This window comes from Geotrypetes seraphini, chromosome 13 (genome assembly GCF_902459505.1).
Source record: "Geotrypetes seraphini chromosome 13, aGeoSer1.1, whole genome shotgun sequence".
Classification (NCBI taxonomy): Eukaryota; Metazoa; Chordata; class Amphibia; order Gymnophiona; family Dermophiidae; genus Geotrypetes; species Geotrypetes seraphini.
Window position 1 is genome coordinate 28,457,108 of NC_047096.1, and position 17,840 is coordinate 28,474,947.

The following is a 17,840-nucleotide window of genomic DNA, read 5'->3' on the forward strand; positions in this document are numbered from 1 at the left end:
AGCTGGATCCTGGACAAATTATCCAAAGGGAAAGAGAATAGAAAGAGTTGTAATTATTAGTGTACAAATGTTGTTTTAATGTGCCCCTTAAAGTGCTCTGTGCAGTGTAATAGAAAATTCAAGGACAAGACTGGAAAATATACTTTAAAGAGCTTATGTAGCTGTGTAGGGTGGCAGGTGAGGAGAGCTCTATGGAATCCATCCCTCTTCCATTTGCATATTTGTTATCCTAAATGTATTTTTAGCATCTTGTTTTGCTGTTATAAATGGTTATGAAATCACATTTTTATAAGTCTCTGCTGAGAGCCCCTATCCCTCACAATGGAACAAATTACTACTGTGATCAATGACATTCCTTACCTGACTGTACAAAATTGCAAGTAAAGTCAGTGGCTGTCAACCATTCCTTCAATTCTGGTCTCCTTATCTCAAGAAAGATATAGCAACGCTAGAAAAGGTTCAAAGAAGAGCAACCAAGACGATAAAGGGGATGGAACTTCTCTTATATGAGGAAAGACTAAAACGGTTAAGGCTCTTCAGCTTGGAAAAGAGACGGTTGAGGGGAGATATGATTGAAGTCTACAAAACCCTGAGTGGAGTAGAATGGGTACAAGTGGATCAATTTTTCACTCCGTCAAAAATTACAAAGACTAGGGGACACTCAATGAAGTTACAGGGAAATACTTTTAAAACCAATAGGAGGACATTTTTTTTCCACTCAGAGAATAGTTAAGCTCTGGAATGCATTGCCAGAGGGTTGTGGTAAGAGCGGATAGCGTAGCTGATTTTAAGAAAAGTTTGGACAAGTTTCTGGAGGAAAAGTCCAAAGTCTGTTATTGAGAAAGACATGGGGGAAGCCACTGCTTGCCCTGGATCGGTAGCATGGAATATTGCTACTCCTTGGGTTTTGGCCAGGTACTAGTGACCTGGTTTGGCCATCGTGAGAACGGGCTACTGGGCTTGATGGACCATTGGTCTGACCCAGTAAGGCTATTCATTTAGGCCCGGATTATTTATACGAGTGTCTCACAAACTTTATTGAGCCATGGCACATTAAACATAGTGGCTGCGGCTTGAGGCATCCAGAAGTGCACGGACATCGATGCGATGATGTCACGCACATGTGTGATGTCATCTTGTTGACGTCCGCGCATGTACGAAGGCCCTTCAGACGGGTCATGATCCGCCAGTGGGGGTGCCGGAAGAGAAGACACGCGGAGAGGCGCTGGCATTGGCTGATTGTCTACAGGATGTACTTCTCGCGGCGAGAGGTGCATCCTGTAAGCAGTCAGTCGGTGCCAGCGCCTCTCTTCCTCCGCAGTGTCTTGCGGCACACCTGAAATCTCAGAAGGCACACAGTTTGCAAGACACTGCTCTATATGGTGCCAAAAAAGCAGCTGTCAATTGTGTGTATACAGCAGTTTTTCTCAACTCAGTCCTGGAGTACACCCTTGCCAGTCATGTTTTCAGGATATCCATAATAAATATGCATGAAAGAAATTTGCATATAATGGAGGCAGTCTATGCAAATCAAGTTTATACATATTAATAATAATAATAACAGTTTATATACCGCAGGACCGTGAAGTTCTATGCGGTTTACAATTATTAGAAACGTTACAGATTAGTAATGTTACAGATTAAATGGAATAAACAAAATACAGACTTAATTACTGATAGTTCTAGCGATCATTTGTTGAGGATTGAGATTGTATAGGTTGGTTTCCTAAGTACTTCATGAACAGATGTGTTTTTAGGCGTTTCCTAAATTCCACATAGGTAGTGGGCACAAGCAATTGTTCGAGGTCTTTACCCCATAGTGCTGCTTGATGAGCGAGAAGATGTTGGTAATGACTTTTAAATTTACAACCTCTGACCGGTGGAGAAACGAAGTTCAGGTGTGAGCTTCGCTTGTGTCTGTTGGTTGAGAAAGAGAAAAGGTCTGTTATGTATTTAGGGGCTAGGCTGTAAAGTACCTTGAATCAGAAACAACCAAACTTGAATTTCACACGTGCCTCCATCGGCAGCCAGTGTAAAAGTCGAGAGGAAGGGGTCACGTGATCAAACTTTTTCAGTCCACAGAGTAGTCTGATCGCTGCATTTTGAACTAGTTGCAATCGCCGCATATACTTCTGGGGGAGTGCCAAGTAGGCGATGTTACAATAATCTAGTTGACTCAGTATAAGGGATTGTACCACAATTCGGAATGATGAGCCATCGAAGTAAGCTCTGGTGGTCACACCAAAGGGTGTGAAAGAGTTTTTCATGGTCAGGTTCTGGTCCAGTGTTACTCTCAATATCTTCATAGTGGGTTGAATGGGATATCTAAGGTTATTGATGCACATTGGTATTTTAGTGTCAAGTGAGTATGGCGATGCTATGAAAAATTTTGTTTTCTCTGGGTTTAGTTTTAGTCTGAATTCAGTCATCCATTGCTCCATCCGATTTAGTACTTCTGTTGTTTTGGGGGTGACTTCTGAGACAGATAATGGATATCCTGAAAATCTGCCTAACGCTGATATATAGCATCACACCTCTAGGAAAAATGGGTGCCGGAAATATAGGTCAGGATTTTCCAGGCCTACATTTCTGGTGCCTATCTTTGTCGTGAACTGCAGCTACGTAGGTGCTTTAGGCCACCTAACGCCACTTCTGGTGTTTGCCATGCCCAAAGTGGTGTTAGGTGGCCTAAAGCCCCTATGGAGGCACGATTCTGGTGCAGATTTAACTTTTACATTTTTCACCATTTTAATGATGTTTCTTAATTAACTTAGGCATCAGCAGGGCGCCGTTTGTAGAATTTCCCCCTTAGGCTCTGATTCTATAAACGGCACCTAACTTCTAGGCGCTGAGGAGCACAATTGCAAATCATCCGCTAGGCGCTGTTTAGAGAATCACCACTAGCAGTACCTAAGCAGACTTAAGTGCCCAAAGGTGTTGAAACCTTAGGTGCATTCCTATTTATGTCATGGTTTTCGAAATCTATCAGCCCACGTACAAGCTACTCTTTGACATTCGTCTTCACAAGGCTTCAGCATGCTTTTTGTGGTTCAATTTGACTCCTTTCCAACCTAGGACCCCTGAAGAAGGCGTGTACCGAAACACGGAGCTTGTTGGGTCCTGTGGTTTAATTTTAAGGTGGTAGTTTTAACCGCAATTATTTTAATAAGCTTTGCTTGTATCATTGTACATGTGTTACTGCAGTTCTCCTTGCTTTGTTATGGTTTTCTTTGCCTAAATGAGTTCACCTACGTTAGGTGCCTATTGGTGTCTGAGTCAAACTATGCTTAAAACCCACCAAACCAAACTTACTTTCTGATAGGTGCCTCGGATTAGGTGTCTAACTCGAAGTGGTAGGCACCTACCAGCAAATTAATTGTTTTTTAATGACACTTTTCAATTAACAGTGCTGATTAAGCCTAATTGAATAATTAAGTTAGGCGCCTTTTATCGAATCTAAGCCTTACTCCGTAATCCATATAAAGTGCCATAAGTTTAGGCGCTTAACCTTTTGCACTGAAATGAATGTTAATGCGGTTAAGTGGAGAAAAGCATGAATTATCAAGTTTCAAGTTTAATATATCTCTTGATTAATCGCTTAGTCAGATTTCAAAGCGATGAACAATTTAAAATACATTCATTAGCAATTACAAAATAGACAATACAATACAAACTTTGAATAGTAACATCAGGTTAAAAACTAGGACATCATTTAAAAAAAAACAAACATAAGGAGGGAAGGGATAGCAAAAACAACTAGGAAAAGTAAAACAATACAAAGGAAAAGTATAATAGGAAGACAAATTAAAACATAGTTTAATAATATGTAATCTGTGGCCTAGGGGTTACTAAAAGCATCTTTAAAAAGAAAAGTTTTTAAATTACTTTTAAATTTTCCAAGGTCCTGCTCCATACGTAAATAAATTGGGAGGGAATTCCACGTCTGTGGGGCGGTCACAGAGAAGATGAATTGTCGTCTAGTGTTAATGATTTTAAGCGACGGAATGGTTAAAAGATGTTGCTCGTTGGATCTTAATGTTCTAGATGGATGATATGGAATTAAAGATTTATATATAAATGCTGGGGTTATGCATAGAAGTGCACTTAGGCACAAAGTTATAGAATAGTGCCTAAGTGGTCTATGTGTACCTGCATAGGGGCTGCATGTGGGAGGGGCATGGGTGTGTCTAGCAATTTACGTGCGACCCCTGTAAAATAGTAAATCAATACAAAATCCACAAACATTGGTCCCACAGGAATCATAAAATTTTTAGAAAGAGTGATGGGGTCACTCTACAGTATAAAATGTCTCGACAACGTGCTAACTACATACCAAAATATAATATCACGTGTGTGTAGAATGGGCATGCCCTCGGAAATTATTATCCCCCCCACAACGCAACTGTAGACATTAGCTGCTGTTTCTCGGGTGAAAATCAGTTAATTCTCTTTTGAGAGGTCTTACTATCTGATTCAAAAATGATCCATTTAAACGTGTTTGTAGCGTTAGAATAAATTAAATACTGCTCACAGTCCACTTTCCACATTTATCTTGTAAAGCAGCATTCAAAATGTTTCCAAAATTATGTTAAAATGTACTTATCTGGAGTCAAGATGTTTGCCTCTCTGCTTTGCTTTCATTCACTCTATGAGTCTTAAGTAAGAACATAAAAATAGCCTTACTGGATCAGACCAATGGTCCGTCAAGCCCAGTAGCTAGTTCTCACGGTGGCCAATTCAAGTCACTAGTACCTGGCCAAAACCCAAGGAGTAGCAACATTTTAAGCTACACCAAAGCTCTCCTAGACTCCAAACACCGCAGGTTTCATCTTGATAGCTGCTTCAGGGACTCAGGTGAGCTCAAACTAAATTGTGATTTTACCCCCCGACTTCATGAGGACTTCAAGTTTCAAGTTTATTAGGATTTTATATACCGCCTATCAAGGTTATCTAAGCGGTTTTACAATCAGGTACTCAAGCATTTTCCCTATCTGTCCCGGTGGGCTCACAATTTATCTAACGTACCTGGGGCTATGGAGGATTAAGTGACTTGCCCAGGGTCACAAGGAGCAGCGTGAGATTTGAACCCACAACCCCAGGGTGCGGAGGCTGTAGCTTCAACCATCACGCCACACACACCACTTCAACAATTCAACTTGATGTGGTGGTGGTCTTGCTCCCAGAAGATTAAAATGCTTCTTGGAAATGATGTCAAAAACCATTGATAATGTAGCCAGCAACTGGAAAATTCCGAATCTAGAACTGAATGATTTGATCACACAGACTTAGGGCTCCTTTTATGAAGCCATGTTAGCGGCTTTATCGCACGCACCTTTTTGGCGTGTGTTATCCCCTGCGCTATCTATTACGCCCTTAAAAACAAAATGACATGTAACTGCCATCATTTAGTTGTGAGCATTGATGTGGCATGGGGGTCATGCCTAACGTTATATGCCTAAATGCAGCCTTATTCTAGAATTCTCTGCTGGCAATTACCCGCATAATTGCTTTTACAGAGTATACGCTTAGCACATGGTATGTAGCCTCCTAAAGTTTGGTGACTTTTACAGAGTTACCTCCTTCAAATATTCTAGAACCCCCATCCTTCTCCTCAAGCTTCATCTTTTTTAGTCCACCTGTGCTCTCAGTTTCACATCGCATCACAACAAGGCTCTTCATTCCTTGACAAAGAATAATTTTGATTACAAGCTTTACACAGAGTTAAAACTGGACCATTGGATCTCTAAGGGAGAGGAAGGGATAGTGGATGTCATGGATAGGCCATATGGTCTTTATCTACCTATGTTCTTCTCTCTTTCTATGAATGACCAGCCTAATGGCATGTGGAGGGGCCTGGGTTTGAGTTTCAGCTTAGATCCTCCACTCTGGAGCAGGTGGATGATGCAGTGGAGCCAGCAGTTCTAGTCCGTGGGCTAAGGAATAGGCTGACATAGTCATCCAGCAACAGTGACACCTGTTGGTCAAATTTAAGGCCGATTGTTGCAATGCCACCTGTTGAGGTCTGTCAGAGCAAGGGTAGAACTAAAGTAAGCTGGACAGGGAAATAATATAAGAGAAACTTCTGAGTAGTTGTAAATGAAGATCCAAAGGCAATTAATTCTATGTGCCACTTTTGTAGGTAAATTGCTTAAGATAGGATAAACACTTCTGTAAGGGTACATAAGTATCAGGACATGTAATTTTAAGGGAGAGGAGCATTCACATGGGTGAAGCATGGGGAGGGGGGGGCATAGGCGGTGCTGATACTTACAGAATACACTAATTTACACACTTCCTTGCCTATTTAGGTGCCTGCAGTTACACCAGGTCTGTGGCTGGTGGAACTGGACATGTAAATGTAAGGTGCGCCAGTGTTGAGCTATGCTAGTAACGTAACATAATAGATAATGGCAGATAAAGACCTGCATGGCCCATCCAGTCTGCCCAATAAGATAAACTCATAACATACGATGCAATATAACATACTGTATATAGCGAAGGTACTTACCTGTAGCAGGTGTTCTCCGAGGACAGCAGGCCCATCATTCTCACATGTGGGTGAATCCATCCATGGAGCCCCGGCACAGACTAGTATTCTGTAGTGGAATGGGCACTCATAAGCTGTTATAGAATTGGCTCTGACCACGCGTCACTGGGGTGCTTAAAAGGGGGCATGCATTGTGCCATATCCCAACTCTGATTCTGACTTGAGTTGGCAACTCAAAAGAAGAGAAGGAAGCAAAAAATGGTAATTTGCAGGACTACAGGGCAAACTAGCAGAAACTTAAAACACATTACGGTGGCCTTAATATTCCCCTGTTCTGCCCCAACCTAACCGAGATAGGCTCTCTTTCCTTCATTCCTTCCGGAAACTTTTTTTCCCTTACCCTCTTTTTTTTTTTTTTTCTCTCTCCCTGATCCTTCCACCCCCTTCCGGTGGTGAACCAGTTAAAGAGTGATCCTCCTGTGTTCCTGCCCTGTGCAGTCTCATTTCTTAAAATGGCTGATACAAGTTCCCACAGTAACCAAGTGAGGCTGCTGTGAGTTCGGTTTATATTCAAGTCAATCTTTGTTCCCCCTTTTTTGTTTATTTTCAGATGGGTTTATATCCCAATTTATACAGTACTTCTATAGCGCTACTAGACGTGCGTAGTGCTGTACACATTATGTGCAGGTACTTTTCCCTTCAGACATTTGCTTTCTTCTGCTTCCCCTCCCCAAAGTATTCTGATTCTTTTACTCTGTATCCTACTCCCCCTTCCCCCCCATGTCTCGCCTCCACCAGCACTGTCACGGCTCTCCAGGTCACCTAGCACATTGGTTACCATGACAGATCATTTCTATTTTGTTCCTCACCAAGTGATGTACATCCTGAATTCCTGCAATATAAGAGAAGAAAAATTACTTAGAAAATTTAAGTCTTCTAAAAAGCTGGCTTTTTAAGGACGCTTTTAACTGATATTTTACAACGGACTAGTAGTGCTGGTAAGCAAAAATTAAGTATTGTTGTACTAACCATTTAGTTTAATTATTATGACTTTTTCGGTTTTTTAACCCAATTTTATAACTAAGTGTAAATCGCATTGGATTTGGATTTTGCGATCAAATCAAATATTTTAAATAAACTTGAAACTTCCATCCTCCGAGCACATGATATATTTAGACAAACATTCTAAATGTTTTGTAATATATGTTTGGCTTTGTACCATAATAGTAGGACTCCAAGCAATGTGGTAAGATCAAAGCATTGACGTCCGTTGGTGTAGGAGGCACACTGCGTTGAAGCTGCATATAATCTGTTGTTGAAACAATTCCTGATACTTGATTTCTCTGGGCTGACTAGGCCACCAGCCATTCTGACTGTAACTGCCAGGCCTGTCACTGGATGCTGAAGTGTTTCTTGGTTTAGCTGCAGTGCTAGGCTCATCGTTTGTATATATATTACTTTTTACAGGTTCTTTGGACAGAGCAAGTGGCTGTTGCATGAATCGAGTTTCCCTTGGGGAGTAATTTTAGAGTAATTAAATAGCAGTTTTAACATGTCCCCTCTGAACCCCACACAAAGAACACAGAAATACAGCAAAGAAGTGTCCCTGGGACTAATTGAATCTTTAAAATGTATTACTGGCAAAGGAAGGCCATATTTAATATGTCTGCAGGGCGCTTTGCCATGGTCGTGAGATATATTTCTTGTATTTCCTTGTTGAATCAAAGGTACTTACATTTCTCAGACTGCATCTATACCATCTAGTTTGGCAAATGTACAGCAGTGCAAATAAATTGAGTTTGGCCTTTATAACAAAGCAAAACAAAGCTGTCCAGTCCACAGCCTTTGCTGATTACCTTTTGCCCTTGGCGTTCCTCTTTTACATCATGGTCTGATAGGCATGCTCCAGTAGTTGCCATTGCAACTCAAGCCCCATCACTGAATGGACTAGGAAGGTGCCTAGGTTAGTAGAATTTAGAGGGCAGCACTAAATGCCCTTCAGAAATGTCCCTGGAGCAGTCAGCTTACTTTGCCAACCAGAAAGTGCAAAAGTGGCAGTAGCAGGTGGCAAGAATGATGGCCCTCTCTACATTACACAACTCATACATGGATTTGGGATGAGGGTGGGCTAGTAGATTTAAGCACCATAAGTACTCGGAGCATGTGCTCCTAGCCAGAAGGATAGGATTGGTTGAAAAAATCTGAGTTAACAGCTGGTCAGTGTCCCCATCTATTCATTTTCTTTCACTGGAGATGTCCCTTCTTCTCCCCTCCCTTGCCTATTTGCTTATCAATTTCTTTCTTTCTACCAATAGCTTCTGTCTCTTGGTGAGGGGAAAAGCTGGGCTGAATCAGTATTGGACTGCTTTGCTTCCTGGGAGGTGATAGGGCAGGGAAAGGCAAAGTGAATTGGCCTTTGGTGGAGCTGAGCAGCAGCAGCTACCCTGCTCAGGATACCTGGGGAGAGAGTATATGGGAGGGAAGAGAAGATTCTGGACAACTTGGGGATGGGGCTATAGAGAAGTGAAGGAGAGATGCTGGGAACCTTGGGAGGGGGAGGGAAAGGAGAAAGATGATGCTGGGCTGGATACCTTGTGCAGGGTAGGAAAGGGAAAAGCAATGCTGAACACTTAGGAAGGGTTTAAGAAAAGGATGGGGAGATTAAGCTAGACACCTGAAAGGGGGAGCTAGGAAAGAGAAAGAGATGCTGAACACCTCGGAGGGGTCTAGGAGAGGAATGAAGAGATGCTAAACATGGTGGGAAGAGGAGATGCTGGACACAGGAGAGTAGGTAGTAGGATCTTTAATTGCTGCGGGGGGGGGGGGGGCACCACCACCACCCAGGGCTGAAGGCTTACATAGGGCATCAGCATAGAATGTAAGTTCTGACTGTCTTGCTATCTGTAACAGGAACACTATCTTTTCACAGGAGCTCTAGAATCCTGGGATAAGTCACTTTATTTCTAGTTTAAATTTTTTTTTTTTTCTTACTGTCTGGTATATGGTAGTTTAAAATCAAACTACAGGTCCATAATTTTAGCAGCCCTAATTCAGGGCTGCTGAGTGACTCACTTTCTGTGGGAGACATTAAAGCTATTCCAGACCTTCAGGATGTGACCACTTGAAGTATTTTGGTATCAGGTGGAAGAAGTAGAACTTCAAATCTTGCTGTGCACCAGGGTAGAAGATCAATGAAATCTGTAGTGTTGAAGGGTCTACCTCCAGGAAGTACTCATTGCATGATCAGGTCACCCTCATCATTGGCCAGTATAAGGATCAATTTGCAAATCAGTCTAACTTAGGGGTTTTCAACCCAGTCCTCAACATACATTCAGTCAATCAGATTTTCAGAAGGTTTTAAGAAGGGTTTGGACAATTTCCTGGAGGAAAAGTCCATTATATATTATTGAGAAAGACATGGGGGAAGACACTGCTTGCCCTGGATCGGTAGCTTGGAATATTGCTACTCTTTGGGTTTTGGCCAGGTACTAGTGACCTGGATTGGCCAACCGTGAGAATGGGCTACTGGGCTTGATGGTCAGGCCCAGTAAGGTTATTCTTATGTTGTTAACGAAATCCACTGCTTATTCCTAGGATAAGCAGCATAAAATCTGTTTTACTTCTTGGGATCTAGCTAGGTACTTGGGACCTGGGTTGGCCACTGTTAGAAACAGGATACTAAGCTTGATGGACCTTCAGCTTGTCCCAGTATGGCAATTTTTATGTTCTTATATGAGCCAAGTATAAGACAATCAATTGTGATATCAATGATGAGCTGGCTTTTAGGCATTGGTGGAATGAGGCAGTATGACATCACAATCTCAGCTTTGGAATGTTGCTACAATTTGGATTTCTGTCAGGTACTTGGGACCTGGGTTGGCCACTGTTTGATGAACCTTCGGCCTTTCCCAGTACGGCAATTCTTACGTCGTTCTTGTCTAATCTATGCAAACAAAATTGTGCACAAGGCACATAGAGTTGCTCATGAGTTTATAGAATAGGGGTGTATGTGCTGCAGCCATATGTCTCACACGTTGAAAGTACAGTATATATACATGTGGAAAGATCACTTAGGTAGTGGTGTCCAAAAGCCAGATCAGTGTGATGTTAATCCTTAGAAGTGCAAATAAGGACTGAAACGTCTCTGCATTCTGGTGGTAATTTGGTGAACTGTAAGCAATTGTCATGTGTTATTTTATCAACGTCTACTTGTAAGCAAACAATGCAAAGCTCAGTAAAATAAGAGCATTTTAAAAGCAAGATGATGATGATGATGATGAAGACATCGAAAAGGAGATCTATGTTAGGGGCAGCTGTACCAGCCTAAATGAGGAGCTTCATAAAATGAATGCTGGTAGGGAGGGAGAGTCTATTGAGCATTGTGTTAGGAAGGCTGATTATCCTCTCTTGTGCTGAGTTAAGAAAAGGATATGATTTCTCAAGACTGCAGCCTCTGTTCAAAGAATACTTCTGCACTCGGGTCACTATTGGCAGTGTTTTGTGTACGTTCTACTCTAAAATATGAGGAGTAAAGCAACTGAAATGCTCCTAAGACATGGGAGAAGAAGGCACTGCTTGCCCTGGATCAGTAGCATGGAATGTTGCTACTCTCTGGGTATTCTGGAATCTTGTTACTCTTTGGGATTCCAGAATCTTGCTCTTCCTTGGGATTCTGTATGGAATGTTGTTCCTCCTTGGGTTTTTGTCAAGTACTAGTGACCTGGATTGGCCACCATGAGAACGGGCTACTGGGCTTGATGGACTATTGGTCTGAACCCAGTAAGGCTATTCTTATGTTTCTATATGTTCTTAACATGTGCAGCACTGCCTGAGCGTAGGATGCTACAGAACAAGGCAGCATAAGCAGCAGGTACAACAAGGTTCCCATGCTATAAGAGCAGTGGTATTGTTAGGGGGGGCAGGGGGAAGTCTGCCCTGGGTGCCGTCTTGGTGGGGGCCCTGACACCCGTCGTCCTCTCCACCCCACCCCCATTCCTTCCTGACCCTCTCCCTGCTGAGCTTGTGTGCACCCCTTCCCTTGTACCTCTTTCATTTTCAGAGCGCGAGCAGCATCACGAACTTGCTGCCCACATCATTGTTGGCGCTCTCTGATGTTACTTTCCGGTCCCGTGCCTTGGAAGTGACGTCAGGGGGAGATCCCACATGATGCAGGCAGCAAGTTCGTGATGCTGCTTGCACTGAGAAAATTAAAGAGAGCCCGGGGAAGGAAAGGGGTGCACTCATCCTCAATATGCCACTGATTAGCCGAGATATGTAAGGGGCAGTCACAGCGGGTTAACGGGTAACCTGGTTGGATCTTTTCCAGATAAACCCCGCCAAAAAGTTAACCCCCGCCACCCAAAAAAAATTATAAAAAAGAGGCGCGATCTGTAGAAAGTAAAGTGTGTGTGGGGGGGGTTCCCCCCCACACACACCCCCGTCGGAGCCCTTAAAAAAATGGTCGACAGTTTATCCTATTTTTTTATAATGTTAAGTTTCATATCCTCTTTTTTATAATCTTTTTTGGGTGCTCCGACGGGGGGGCGTGGGGTAGGAACCCCCCCACTTTACTTTATACATATCGCGCCGCATTGTGGGGCTGTTGTGCTGAGAACTTCACTAGTTAAGGTTGCGTGCGCTGGCAAAAGGTGGCGGGGCTTAACTTTCGACGCGTCCTCTTTTTCCATTAGTGGCGGGGCTTATCTGGAAAAGATCCACCTGGTTTACATAGAGAAAGAGAGAGATACCAAGGATTGTGCTTTAAACCCTTGAAAAGTAAATTTGAATGCTTATCCAATAAATGAAACAGTTATCTTGATGAATGCCATTTCTTTTTTGTTCATCTCCTTTAGAGGGACGGAAGTTGATAACGGAGGATGTGACGGTGGTAGAAGGAGAAGTTGCAACGATCAGTTGCCGGGTGAAAAACAATGATGACTCTGTAATACAGTTGATGAATCCCAACAGGCAGACCATCTTCTTCCGAGATTCACGTCGTGAGTTTCTGCCTTCCTGCTTTAGTGTTTATTTGGTATCAAATTTCCTTGATGCTAACTTACTAATGAGCATTTCAGTGTGAGGGTTCAGGTAATTATAGACGGAGAGCCTGAAAAATAAAAGTTGTGTTCAGAAGATGACAGCATGCAACTGTTCCTTTAGGCCTCCATAGCTGAAGGATACTTCTTTGGTGAAACCAAAGCACAGCTAATGCATGCTTTCTGGGAGAATTCTTACACTCCTTTGCACCACAAACATGTCTTACACAGCAGTTATACACTTCTCTTTCTGAATCCACGGTTTCAGTACCTGCGGATTCGGTTATTCATGATTTTTTTTTTTTGGGGGGGGGAAGAAACGCTGCATCCCAGACCTTCCTGACCTTACCTGGTGGTCTAGCGGCGTCACAGAGCAGGATCGATCATCCTAATCTTCTGCCCCGTGCAGAGCCGTCATCAAAATGGCTGCCACGAGTTCCCATTGTAGTCTTGAGACTCAGCCCTATCTGCTGGCTAGCCAAAAATTCAACGTTCTTCCAGGCAAGCCAGTGAACCCACTAGTATTTCTTCTACATCCTTTTCCAGTGTGAAACAAAATAAACATGGAACATCAAGGCAGGAGAGATTGACAGAAGAGACACTTGAACAACTGAAAAATATCTCTGCCCTTGTTTATACAAAGCAAATGTATTTTGAAGTAATAGCATATAGGAGATAAAGGTCTTTGCTCTTGTTGACATTATTAGTTTGGAAAAAAGACCACTAACTCCTCAGAGGTTTGAGGCTGAACTACAGACTGAGCCTCCAAAGCTTTTTAAAACTGACTAATTGTTGATCTGAGTGCAGTATTCATTTCTGTCAGCTTAATGGCATTAGCAGTCATTCTGGTTTTGGACGTTGAATGTATTTTATTTATAATGTAATGTATGTTGTAAACCGCACAGATTTGTAGATGTGTGGAATATAAGACTTTAAAAAAAAATAAAAATTGGTCATAGAAGGGGGGGATTGATGAGAGATTGGTGTCAATCAAGATGAGTCAAGGAGATGATAACCTCCCTGTGGTTTCCCCATTGCATGATCCCCTTCTAAGCCATGTCCTGACACACCACTCTTTGAAGATCCATACTGACGTAGGAGATGGATGATTCTAAATGCACTCATGTCAGTATTTTACTGTCCCAGAATTCTTCACTTCCCTTTGACATCTTTTCCTGGAATCTAGTAGATGTCCCATGTCTTCCCCCTGTTCTTACAAACAACCCCTATGTGCCATACTTCCTTACATGCTTTTTAGAGCCAGTTAGAGCAATCAAGAGTAAAATAACTGAGCATACTGTACTGTATACTCAAGTTATTTAGCCAATACAGGTTTGGGTTTCTGTGAATAAAAGTGAGACCATGCTATTGGAAATATAGTTTACTGTGCTCAGGTTAAATCTCTCTGCATCATTTGTTAATTGGCTTCTAAACTTGTACCTTAATTTTGAGAGCCTGCAATAAAAAATAAATTCATTGAGAGTTTTATTGCATAGGCTCTTTAATGGTAGCTTATTATCATACATAGTATTTTACATTTTATGAGGCTAAAGGAAAAAGATCCAATAAAGGGGAGTGGGTGAGGTGCAAAGTAGAAGCCCTGTTTACTGCAGATTGTGGAATCCATGTACATAAAACACACAAAACTGGCACACATTTTGGTTTAAAGTACATTATCTACTCCTGAGGTGGTTTTATATTAAAAATTTTGATAGTATTACTCTTTAAATAGCCAGATTTCTTTTTACCATCTTTTATAGATTTGGCAGAGAGATTGCTGGGAATTTTTTTTGTTTTGTTTTTCCTGTTTAACATTAAAGGCTTAATGTGTAGTCAATTCTTTAGGGATGTGCAATCACTGCTTTTCCACTTAATAGGAACCTGGATGGCCTCCTTTTAAAGCAAAGACTCTGTTACTTGGCAATAGAAATTGATTGTTGTAATTTAGGAGAAATTGCACCCAAGCGCCAGAAGCGTAGTGGATGTAGACAGTTCCAGCAGGGGTGCAGAATGAGGAGAATACTTTTTCCTGAATCAAATAGTGGGTCGGGAGATAGCAGTTTTCCAGTGCAGTGTGTGCTCCAGAAGAACGAAGAGAACTCAAAGAAAGCTGATTACTCTGCCTGCAGCCCCCGCCTTTTTAACATGTGAATTCTTGAAAAGCGAGTAATTGAAACAAGCAGTTTGCATACAGCTGTCATTGTTTAAGATAAATGGGCAGGTTTCCGGTGTGTACCAAGGGACTTGCCTTGTAATTTTCCTGCTTCGGTCTGAGCTCTCTTATTTTGTGGTGAGGTTTTTGGGGAGGGGGAAATAACCATTGTAATTTATTCAGTTTTATTTGAAACACACACCTCATTTAAACCCTCTGCTTTATTCCACAGCCTTGAAGGACACCAGGTTTCAGCTGGTGAATTTCTCCAACAGCGAGCTCCGAGTTTCCTTGTCGAATGTCTCCCTTTCCGACGAGGGGCAGTACGTCTGCATGCTGTACACCGACCCGCCTCAGGAGGTTTATACCAACATTACCGTGCTGGGTGAGGAGTCTGGGGGAGGGGATCAGGGTGTCTTTCCTAGCTCCTGGAGTCCTAGAAGCATACATGGGGTGTAACATCATGTCAGTGTGCTGGAAGGTATGGAGGTCTGTGGTAATTCCTTAGGTGGTTTGCACAGGAATGCCATTTAAAGAAGCAGGTCCCTTTTCAGGCTACTGCAGATTCACCACTGATACTGCGGCTTTTTAGCAACCAGGGCGGTTTACACAAATAAAATCATTGTTCAAACACATTTAGCTGCACAAGAAAAGGGCTGGGGAAATTGACTATCTGATATTTTCTTCCTGGATGGACCTTCTAAATTTATCCTGACAGATCTAGCTGCTAAATTTTCCCGGCTGTCTCTTAGTTTTCCAAAGGGGAATCAAGTGCCCCTCCTTACACCTTCCTCGTATTGAAATAAAGAAGCTCTCCTATCTTATCACCACCAGAAACTGCTATTGTGCTGACTCCTGCATATGTCATAAGGATCTATGAAGCCATTTTTTGGCTTTTCTAAAGGACAGGGGGAGGGATTGAAAAAGTACTTTTAATATACTGTAAAAAAAAAAAAAAAAAAAATTAGCTCAAAACTTCATTACTGTCCGGGATTCACACATCAAATCGTCATCGGTCAGTCCAGCAAAAATGTCCAGTCAGAATATCAGATAAGAAGTATCTCATAACTTTCCAAAATTAAAGACCAAAAAAGTTTTTTACTTAGCTTATCTCCCATTCGATCAGGGGACTGTTCCACCAACATGACTCATTTCACGTTATAACTGTTTCAATGTATGTCCCCTTTTAACTGTGCCAACACCACCTTCCATCTTAAGCATTTTTGTGGCACAGTTAAAAGGAAAAACACCTTGAAACAGCTATAATGTGAAACATGAGTCATGTCGGTGGAACAGTCCCCTGACTGAGCGGGAGATAAGCTAAGTCAAAAAGATTTATGTTTAATTTTGGAAAGTTATAAAACACTTCTTAACTGATATTCTGACTGGAAATTTTTGAGAAGTATATGTGTGTTTTTACAGCATATTTAATAATTCCTGGACTGAGCGATGGCGATTTGATGCATGAATCCCAGACAGCGAAGACGTTTTGAGTTGTCTAGTGTGGCATCGTTAAGGTCTAGAGAAGATTGCATACGAGTCTGCAATACAGAGAGTGGATTACTGAGAAGGTTTGATTTAAGCTCTCTGAAAAACTGTTGTAAGTTGCATACTCATGGTAGAGAGGAGTGTGGAATTCTTGCTCAACTTATGAGCAAAATGTAGGGTTATTTTAAACTTAATTGCAGATTTGTACTTTGCTTGCCTGGATATAAATACTGACTTGTTTAGAAGGTATGCATCTTGCATTTATATAGTGACATGAAAATGTCCCCCTTCTCCCTACACATACACATTGGTGATTTGGGTGTTGGATAACTGCTAAAGATGCCCATAGGATATAATGGGTGTCTTTAGTGGTTCGCGCATGCTAACGTGTTTGTGCCCTTTGATGAATTCCCCCCTAAGTTCCTTAAATAAATGAAGTAATAATTTTAAAACTGTGCTATGTATTTTCTCAGGTTTCCTTTTCTAATATTACATTTTGCTAAGTTCAGAAACCATTCAGTGTGACACACTGTGTGACAGTAAGGGGAAATCAGTGATGGGTGGACTTTTTCACATCACTCTATTATATTGTACTGGAGACAGACCCCTTCCCCCCCCAAAAAAAATAAAAAATAAATAAGACTTCAAAAATGGTAAAGGATCTTTGCCAAAAGCCATATGAGAAGACTATGGGATATAGATTTGTATACTCCAGATGAAAGGAGAGAAAAGGGAGGTATCACAGATATGCAAATATGTTCAATTTATAAAGCACTGATCCCAGTATATATGATCTATACACCATATATCCTCATACCTCATTCATTACAGTATTTTTAGAAACCATTCGATCCTCAGCAAGGCCACCGTCCCACTCAATATATATTCATAATGGGCGGCTTTATACTTCAGTTCGTCATTGGATCTCTTATACTTTTATTCATTTATAAAATTTCCATTTTCATTTCATTCTTATCTTGAATAATTTGTAATTATTAACCAAAAGTAATTTACTTAGCTTTATTAAATTTAACTTCTGGTCTCAATTCGCAGAAAAGCAGAGATAGCTGACATGTTTCACCAATGTGTTACCAGCGGTTTTCTCAAGGCTATCATTCCCTCATAACTCACACTCCATTCTGCAGACCAATTCACTCTCCAGAAATGGCTGAGTGCCTCTTTTTCAATTTATAAAGCAGACATAAGAAGTTGACCTTTTTCAGAGTTAAAAATTCTCTACAAAAAGGGTGGGCCATTTACCATTTTTTTTTTTAATTGGCACTGAGCCAAACATTTTGCCTGCGAGTCGTTAGTGGTCCGCTCTTGAGCATGGAATAAGACTCCAGAAGGCAAGAGTTTCAATCCAATTGACACCCTTTGTAACCATGGCAAGTCACACAATCTTCTATGTAGGTAAATTTAGGCGTGTGATCAACAGTGCCAAAATTCAGGCACAGAAATGGGAGGGTCATGGGCAGATCAAGGGCATTCCTCAAATTTACGCGTGTAATTATAGAATACGGGGCCTCTACGCTTAAGTTAAGCATGAGGATTTGTACCATGTTTCAGTTGGTGCAATTGGCTGCATCTAAAGCTGGGCACATGTCCCGAGCATGAACACTATAACTGTGACTATGTTTATGCAAGGTTTATAGAATTACCGTTCAATGCTTTTCCC

The 17,840-nt window shown here is 41.6% G+C and overlaps 1 protein-coding gene across 7 annotated transcripts in view; it reads left to right on the forward strand.

The window, feature by feature from the left end:
* The window catches only part of CADM1 (cell adhesion molecule 1), a 752,856-nt gene that overhangs the window by 581,988 nt on the left and 153,028 nt on the right, over positions 1 to 17,840 (forward strand). For all 7 annotated transcript variants that reach the window (XM_033918796.1, XM_033918799.1, XM_033918802.1 and 4 more), the window contains 2 exons: positions 12,340 to 12,483; positions 14,907 to 15,059. In XM_033918796.1, coding sequence (XP_033774687.1) covers positions 12,340 to 12,483; positions 14,907 to 15,059 — 297 coding nt within the window. The remainder of the gene's footprint in view (positions 1 to 12,339; positions 12,484 to 14,906; positions 15,060 to 17,840) is intronic.